The 9,053-nt window shown below is 38.6% G+C and overlaps 4 protein-coding genes across 5 annotated transcripts in view; 3 read left to right on the forward strand and 1 right to left on the reverse strand.

The window, feature by feature from the left end:
• Positions 1 to 9,053, forward strand: part of LOC129788711 (mucin-5AC) — a 1,053,002-nt gene that overhangs the window by 90,801 nt on the left and 953,148 nt on the right. The gene's annotated exons all lie outside the window — the stretch shown is intronic.
• On the forward strand, positions 1,651 to 3,688 carry LOC129788762 (V-type proton ATPase subunit d). The gene is made up of 3 exons (XM_055825093.1): positions 1,651 to 1,937; positions 2,353 to 3,116; positions 3,184 to 3,688. Exons 1-3 carry the CDS (start codon positions 1,817 to 1,819, stop codon positions 3,343 to 3,345), a joined length of 1,047 nt encoding a protein of 348 aa, XP_055681068.1. The 5' UTR covers positions 1,651 to 1,816; the 3' UTR covers positions 3,346 to 3,688.
• LOC129788765 (uncharacterized) lies at positions 4,922 to 6,904 on the reverse strand. Of its 2 annotated transcripts, XM_055825097.1 has the most exons (3): positions 6,703 to 6,904; positions 6,488 to 6,530; positions 4,922 to 6,436 (listed from the first exon to the last, which is right to left on the reverse strand). In XM_055825097.1, exon 3 carries the CDS (start codon positions 6,408 to 6,410, stop codon positions 5,031 to 5,033), a length of 1,380 nt encoding a protein of 459 aa, XP_055681072.1. In that variant the 5' UTR covers positions 6,411 to 6,436; positions 6,488 to 6,530; positions 6,703 to 6,904; the 3' UTR covers positions 4,922 to 5,030. The 2 variants fall into 2 exon arrangements, with proteins under 2 accessions (XP_055681072.1, XP_055681073.1); XM_055825098.1 differs by having other exon boundaries at positions 4,922 to 6,530; positions 6,703 to 6,900.
• LOC129788748 (uncharacterized) lies at positions 7,432 to 8,957 on the forward strand. Its single transcript, XM_055825070.1, has one exon. It carries the CDS (start codon positions 7,451 to 7,453, stop codon positions 8,801 to 8,803), a length of 1,353 nt encoding a protein of 450 aa, XP_055681045.1. The 5' UTR covers positions 7,432 to 7,450; the 3' UTR covers positions 8,804 to 8,957.

Here is a 9,053-nt window from a genome sequence, read left to right on the forward strand (position 1 = left end):
AAAAACTAACAATGAAAAGAATTTAACTAAAGAAACTCTTTAAAACTCTTTCATTTTTATTAACCAACAGGAAGCTTCTTTAATTGCTACAATATGGCGGCAAATAGATCAATCCTGATGCTAAACGATGATTGTCTTCTACATCTTCTATCCTACATTGCCATTGAAGATCTACTTATGATCGAAAGAGTCTGTGAGAGATTCAAGAGCTTGGTCCAAAGGATTTACAAGACTTACCAACAACTCTTTGACTTGGAAAAAATTGAAGAAATTATTGGTCAAAAAGTAGATGACAAAATCTTGGATAGTGATGTTGCTCTGAATACATTCCTTGAAAATTTCAAACAACTGAAAGTGTTAAAGCTGAATGTGGGGCTGAATAGCATGGTGAATTGCAATGATACCACTTTAGCGAGTATCTCATGCACAGACACACTTGAGGAGCTCCACATTACTTTTTGCACGAACATTACACCCTCTGGCTTGAAGGAATTCATCATGAAATGCAAATCACTACGTTTTGTTGACTTAACGTGTTGCCGTAATTTTGATTTAGATTTTCTCATCAGTCTCGAACCTCATATAATGAATAGGCAACATGTCCTGGAATTTGTGATTAATCAAACAAAAATTTCCTTTGACATGATACACCAAACAAATAGTAATCTGGAAGAATTTATGGAGAGAAATCAAGAAAAAATTAAAATTACTTGTCATAATCTGCGTGATCTACAGTTAAAAGAGCAATTTAATAGAACACGTGGACGTGGACTAGGATGTTTCGGTGTCCATCGTAGTTGTCGTAGTTAGGATCACTTCAGACGCAGTTGGTCAAGTATAGGGGAACTTTTAGATAGTCTGGCCCAAAAGCAGGTAAAAAGACTAAAATTAGTAATATTTTATCATAACTTTTTAAGATAGGTGCCTACATTCTTCGGTTTGTGAGGGTCCGGTTTGTGAAGCATTTCTGAATAACTCCTATCATTTTTACTTTATTAACAGTTAGAAAAAATCGTCGTTTTAATTTATTCACAGAGTTCAAGTCGCTTTCCATCTTTAAATTTATAGGACAAGAAGGAAGGGAATGATGAAGAGGATGATGAATCTCCATAAAATATATTTTTCTTGCAAAGATCATCATTGCAAGAGCTGCAGAATTACTGTTTTTTAGCTGTGATTCTTTTTTTAATTGGAAATAAATGGCCAGTCAAAGAAATATAAAAAACCTTGAGTTTTAGAGTGGACACAGAAGCTGTGCTATTCTTTTCTTCGAAAGAATCACAGCTAAATTATTAATTTGCAAACTTTACAAACTTATTATTTTAAAGTTGTATATCTTCCACCCCTTTCACTAAATTTTTAAACTATTTTTTGCCAGTCTATTACCGTTCTTTCGTAATATTGTATATCAGCCGGCCGGCCGGCCGCCTCGAAAGATTTTTGGCGCACATTTATTTTTGAACGGTAGGGACCTAATTCGTTCTCTTCTCGAGTTTGAGCCCGATTTAACGTCTTTGCATTTTACTAGGCACAGAAGCACAGTTAAAATAGAGATTATTTTCCAAATTTCGGGAAAACAAGCCAAAAAGAATTTTCCCTGAAATATAAATCTGACAAACTAGATGGCGCCATTTTCTTTCTTTCATTCAGCGCTGCCCGTGGCTGTGATAAAAATCTTTTTGGATGGTTGTGAATCAGCGCTCCCCGTGGTAGGTGGTGACAAACTCTTGGAATCATATGACCACGGAAAATTTTCCCTTGTGGCCACTAAATTGATCAATTTCTCGTGATTCCGCGTGAAAAAAGTGTCCAGAAGATGACGGGCTTCATTTTCAACATTGACGGTGGCTACCTGGAGGGCTTGTGCCGTGGCTTCAAGTGTGGTATCCTCAAGCAATCGGACTACCTAAATTTGGTTCAATGCGAAACACTTGAGGGTGAGTTTTCCAACTTTTCCTGACCCCTTCTTTCTGCAGGAGGTGCTTCTGGGGGTTGTGGATGTTTTGTGATACTTCCAGGAAGCTTCTGAGATGAGTAATTTAAGGTAGGAAGGGAGATTTCTCTGGCTGATTGGGAGGTCAGGTGAGAAGTCTCGTGAGGGGAGTGTCCTTGAGGTTCTTATCATATTTTGGGGAAAATTTCGAGTTTCTTGACATTTTCCTTGTCTCATTGTCTTGAATGGGGATCTAGTTGGAGGGAATGAGAAGAATTTGGCCCAAAAAGTTCAGAAATTGCCAAAATTAGGGGAGAAAAATGAAAATTAGTGGAGCTTCCGGAAGATTTTTTTGGACTTTGGAAGACCCCAAAATCCCCTTTGAATAAACTTTTTCGACATTTCCTTCATCCACACAGATCTGAAGCTCCATCTCCAGGGAACGGATTATGGTCAATTCCTGGCCAATGAGCCATCTCCGCTCACGGTGTCCGTGATTGATGATAAACTGCGTGAGAAGCTGGTGATTGAGTTCCAGCACATGAGGAATCACGCCGTGGAACCACTCTCCACCTTCCTGGACTTCATCACGTACAGCTACATGATTGACAATATCATCCTCCTGATTACGGGCACCCTCCATCAGCGCCCCATCTCCGAGCTCATCCCCAAATGTCACCCACTGGGGAGCTTTGAGCAAATGGAAGCCATCCATGTGGCCGCCACTCCGGCTGAGCTGTACAATGCCGTCCTCGTGGACACCCCATTGGCACCCTTCTTCGTGGATTGCATCTCCGAGCAGGATCTCGATGAGATGAACATTGAGATCATCCGAAATACCCTCTACAAGGCCTACCTGGAGGCATTCTATGACTTTTGCAAGAACATCGGCGGCACCACGGCTGACGTGATGTGCGAGATTCTTGCCTTCGAGGCTGATCGCAGGGCCATCATCATCACCATCAATTCCTTCGGCACGGAATTGTCCAAGGACGACCGGGCTAAGCTCTACCCACGCTGCGGTAAGATGAATCCCGATGGTTTGGCTGCACTCGCAAGAGCCGATGACTATGAACAAGTGAAGGCTGTGGCTGAGTACTACGCGGAGTATGCTGCACTCTTTGATGGATCCGGCAACAATCCCGGTGATAAAACTCTCGAGGATAAATTCTTTGAACATGAGGTAAAGCTCTCCCCTAAATTGCATCCAACTCTCCTCCTCTAAAATTATTTTTTTTCCTTCCTTTCAGGTGAAATTGAATGTTTTTGCTTTCATCCAACAATTCCACTTTGGCGTCTTCTACTCGTATCTAAAGCTGAAGGAGCAGGAATGCCGCAACATTGTGTGGATTGCCGAATGTGTGGCACAGAAGCATCGTGCAAAGATCGACAACTACATCCCAATATTCTAAGGAGAAAAGGCGCGATTGTCGCACACATTCCTCAAATCCCCACATTTTATTAGATATCAAAGCTACATGCCCTTAATTTTCGGGGGAACTAAACATTGTATAAATTTAATTTTTTTTTTTTGGATTCTTTCCAATTAAAAGTGCACCAACCACGTGTAAGTAAGGAGAGAGCAGGATGGTGCAAAGAGTATTAGTTAAAACAAAGAATGATGTGTATATATTTATCGTTTATTAGTCTGTTGTTGGATTCTGCGGGGGAGTGTTCACTTAAAGGGACTCCTCCAGCGGAGATTTTATGCCGATTTGTGTCATCAAATAAAGGATAATTTCAGTGGAAAAAAAATGTTGTTTTCTTTCAGAAATTTATTTAACAGGGTTTGTTCTATTGCTCACAAATTAGCAGATTTTTACAATTTACAGCAATTCTAACGATTGATAAGGAACGTTTTTATTAGTGTTTAGCATAGGTGACTTTTAAAGGTAATTTTTAATTTTTAACATTATCTCTCTTAACATTTCCATAATTTATTTTTTAGCATTTGACAGTTTTTCAAATGTTTGACGTTTCTTTTTCTAACACTTGACGCTTCTTTAATTCTGTCAAAAATCTTTTTTTTAAGAATTAACTTTAAAGTGGTAATAAAATTCGTTAAAAAACGAACGGATTCTTTTTTTTTAGAAAATCGCCGGAAAAATCACTAATGAGCCCTGGAAAAGTAATTATCTTTTAAAATACGATTAACCCCTGCAGGATTTTGCTGGCCAAAGCGGCCAATTCGACTTTTTTTCAATCGTTAGAAAACTAAAATCTATTAAATAGTTCGTGATAAGTTCTTATCTGTTGACAATTTTCATTACTTCAAGATGTTCAAGATCGTCGAAAGAAAACTTGGAAAAATAATTTCTTTTTAGAGAAAATTAAGGTCAAACTTTTGAGGTTAGAAACCGCGATCCTCCAAGTGTTAATAAAATATCTGAAATTATTTTTCTAACGTTGGAAAATATTCTTTTCAGAGAATCTTTATAATTTTAAGCATGAAAATAATTTCTTTCACTACTAAAGAAAAAACAAAAACATAGCTTGATCTTTTACGGGGTGTTTAAGCACCAAAACACCCTTCCTTACGCTACGGTCAAAGGGACTCTCTTGGACAAATTGTTGGAATTTACATATTTTTAATGTTTTCATTTTTCTTGGGGTTTTTCTTAAACTTGGTTGGTTACATTTGTAGCCTAATTAGTGAAGTATAAGAAAATCACTTTCCGTTGCGTCGCCATCTTGTGATTTTCCGACTTTTTCACAGAATTATCCTAAAACACAAAGGAAGGTTTTTCTCAGGATCTACTGAATGGATTTTGATGGGGTGAAAAGCAAATGAAAGAGGAAATACCAGTGCAGATTTTGATGTAGCGGAATTTTGAATTTCCATTCTGGGGGGCTGAGAAAAGTGGAAAAATGTGACGTGTTCAGACAGTTTTGATGTTTTTCAACTTTTCTCAGCCCTAGAAAGGAAATTCAAAATTCTGGTTCATCAAAATCTGGACCGTGCTGGGAGCTAAAAAAGAAAACGCAATCTTCAAGAATTTTTTTATTCGTTCTTATTGTTTACTGAATAAAAAATATTACAAAATACTTAAAGATCAATTAAAAAAACACACAGATTAATTATTTAGTTAGTCATTAATCAGTCATTTTCGTCATCTTCATTCTCTTCAACAATGTATCTATCCATCTCAGTCCATGTTTTATCATTTACAGTTGTTGTTAATTTTATTCTTCCCTCATTGTTCACTAAGAACTCTTTGAGATCATTTTTACTTGAATCCTTCAAATCAATTGAAATATTTGTACAATTAACCACAAGTTCCAGAACTTGTTGCCTATTCCATAGATGTGGTTCAATACTGACGAGGAAGTTAAAATCAAAACGATAGCAGTGCGATAGATCGATTAAACGCAGAGATTTGCATTTAGTAATGAGTACCTTCAAGGCAGAGGGTGTGATGCTCCTACAGTGAGTAATGTGGAGCTCCTCAAGTGTGTCTGTGCACGAGATACTCGCCAATGTGGAGTCCCTACAATGCCAACTGTGGCACAACTTTAGCACCTTTAGCTTCTTGAAATTTCCCACAAGATCATTCAATACTGCTTCATCTGAATTGCAGCGCAAAAGTTCGAGATGTTCCAATGTCTCGTGTTGAGCAATTTTCATGACGAGCATTTGCACCGTAAACGAATTCTCGAAGAGTTCATAGTTTATTTGCAAAACCTTTAAACTCACAATATCCGCCAAAATGGCATAATCCAGAAGACAAACTGAAAGGCTATTGCAAATTGAGAGTTCTTCTAGTTTCCTAAAATTACTCACTATGGCTCTTAAGCAGTTTTCATTGAGAGTATTGCATCCTCTTATGGTGAGTTTCCGCACTTGGGGATTTCTTTGACAAAATTTTATGAAAAATTGAGGATTTATGGGTTCACTGTAGCATAAATTAAGCTCCGTGATGGTTGTCAATTTCGCTAGATGTTGCCCTGTGAATGGATTGCTTTCAATGAGATTCAACACCTCAAGTTGACTGGAATCCACAAAGCAACTCTCAAAGTTATCTGTGACTGTGCAATTTTGCAAATGGGCTGTTTTCAGGGAACTGAAAGCCCGCGAAAGGATCTTCATTTGTTCCTTCGAAATGCTTATAAATATGAAGCCACAAAAGTAAATATTTTGCAATTTTTTATCACTACAAAACTCAATTGCCTCAAAGGGAAATTCACAAACATCTAGGATAGATTTAGCAAAACACACACGTGAGGCTCTAAATGTGTGAATATGTGGTCCAATACGACGAGATATCTCAACTACATCCTCCTTAGTTAATCGAATAGAGTCCTTACGAAAGATTTGATCAAAATCCATCACTTGGTATGTTCTGTAAATTCTCTGTGCCACATTATTGAATCTCTCACAGACTCTGTCGATCACAAGAAGTTCTTTGAGGGTAAAGAAGGAAAAGAGATGTAGAAGACAATCATCATTTAGCATCAGGATTGATCCATTTGCTGCCATTGTGTCCTTTGAAGTGGAATTTAATGCTAGAACGTTAAAGATTCCGTCTGAGCTTCTAGAGCCTTTCTGGATCCTACTTTTGATTTTGTGAGATCAGCAGGAGGAACAGCACCAGGCATTCTGTAAGAAAGATTTTCAGGGAAAATTAGAATTTATATTTTCAATAGAACATAAAAATTAGATTCTTGGGAACTCAGGGAAGGTCCTCAAGTAAGATTTAAGAGGAATTTTCTTAAATTTTCATTAAAAAACCCAATTTTTGTGAAGGATTCAAAACAATGACAAATCTTACCCCTTTCTCTCGGAGAAAAATCTTCAAAATCAGATATTTTTGGGTATTTTCAAATGATATTTCATGCACTCTTCGTAGTCTAATACTTCAGGAGTAAGATAAAGGTGAAACAATAAAGAAAGAAAAGGATTTTTAGGGAGAATACCAAACAGAAGCAAAGACAATATTTTTTTATAAAAGGTAAAAATGTCAAAAATGCTACAAAAAAAGTAAACAAACCATCGCAAAAACGAGATGGCAATATATGTTGCGTGTGCGAGAGTGAGATAGATGATTTGAATGTGCTGAATGCTGAAAATCTTTTCAAACCTAACCGAAACTTCTCACCGAAATTTTTCCTAACCTCACAAACCAACAAAGCTCGCACGACTACGGCGTCCTTCAAGTTTTTTCCGCGATTATTTTAGTTTTTCCTTGATATACCAAAGAAATTAGAGGTTTTAAAGAAAATTTTCATCCTTTCAAAGCTGGGAGTGAAGTTTGAGGACAGAACTAAAAAGTTCCTCCTATGGGCATGAGGGAGCGCTCCCTCATGCCCAGGAGTTGTCCTAGGACAACTCCTGGAAGGCGGTGGGAAACCTCAACTGCCCAATCCGCAGATTTTCCCAGTCCGCAGAAAAATCATCCCCAAAACAAAAAAGGTTTGTACATTTTATCGTTTTTCTTTGTTCCAGAAGCTTCCAGCTGCAAAAGTTTTTTACATTTGTTTTTTTTTCTTTTCCAAAAGGACTCAGCGGAGGCAGTAAAGATGTCCAGCGAACGCAATTTCTTCCTTGATCTTAATGAAGATTGCCTTCGATGCATCTTCGACTACCTGAATGTTCTGGATCTCGTGAGAATGGAGAAAGTTTGCCGCAGATTCCAAGCTTTGGCAAAGTCAATATATCCCAAGATCGATGAGGTTGATTTCGATGAACTCTCACAGACGGCATTCATCCCCCTAACTGATGCCAGTGACGTTGTTAAGCGCGTGGGGAAGCACATTAGCTCCCTCATTGCCTCCAAGACGAATTTCCTTTCAAACAGTGAAATCCTCCCGAGATCTGTGTTGACGCAATGCAAGAAGCTGCAGGAGGTGCAATTGACTGGATTTAAGATCATCACTCCGGCATCCCTGAAGCGGCTTTCAGTGACTATTAAGGAGGCGAAGGTGGTACGACTGAATAGTTGCGTATTCAATGATGACATCAAGAGTTGCCTGGTGGAAGCGACACAAATGGAGGTTCTCGAATTGACGGGGAATGCCAATGTCCAGGGGAGTTGCCTTATTGGCGTGAGGGGGATCAAGGAAATTGATTTGTCGCATTGTGATTTCATTGAGGCCGATTTCTTCGTGCGATTCTGCAAGGCAAACCGAAAGCTCCGTTCGGTGGGTATTATTGGTTTGCGCCTGCTGGAGGAATACGCCATGAATACCCTCGTGGAGACACTGAAGGATCTGGAGTGTCTCTCTATAAATGATCACTACAACGATCATGATGATCCGCAGTTTGAATTTGAGAAATTGGCACAATTGCCAAAATTGACAAAGATTCGCGTTCAATACGGCGCAGGATATACGGATGAGGATAATTTGCGTGAATTTTATCCATTGATGTACAATCGACTGGAGAGTTTGATCCTGGAAGATATCGAATTCGACAGCACCCTCCAGGAGATTGGAAAGTTCACAAAGCTCAAAGAATTGGGATTGTACAATGCAGGGAACTGCAAGGATTCGACTCTGGCCATGCTTTCGTGTACGCAGACACTGCAGGAGCTCAGTCTCATTAAATGCGTCAACATCACACCTCAAGGATTGTTGGAGGTTATCAAGAATTGCCAGGCACTCGAATCCATCAATATCTCCGAGTGTCCACAATATACGGATGACTTCCTCATTGCCCTTGAGCCCCACTTGATTGGACGTCCGCATCCGTTGGAGCTCATCGTAAGCAATACTCCCATTCACAAGGACATTGAAGGCAAGGGCCCCAAATGTGATTTCATCAAAACATTCGTCAAGAACAATCGCAACAGGATCCAACTGTCCTACATCCGTAAGAGTTTCTCAGAAGAACTTTGGTTCATCCGCCAATACTGCACAAGACGCTTCCGTTAGATTAATTTCTTCACAACGCTGCGCTACAATCGTTACCATTACCTTCTTTAATTATTTTGAAGTTATTGTTGGCACTGAAGCCATTTCTCGTTCACAAATCTTGAATTTAGAGTTCTTATTTTAATTTTATTAATTAAACTAAACACATTTTGAAGTGAAATGTATTTAAAAGATGAATAAAATTTAGAAATTTAATTTAATGTCTGAAATGATTTTAGCAAAACAAAATGTCACAAAAATGGAATTTTCC

Source organism: Lutzomyia longipalpis, chromosome 2, assembly GCF_024334085.1.
Source record: "Lutzomyia longipalpis isolate SR_M1_2022 chromosome 2, ASM2433408v1".
In the NCBI taxonomy this organism is placed as follows: domain Eukaryota; kingdom Metazoa; phylum Arthropoda; class Insecta; order Diptera; family Psychodidae; genus Lutzomyia; species Lutzomyia longipalpis.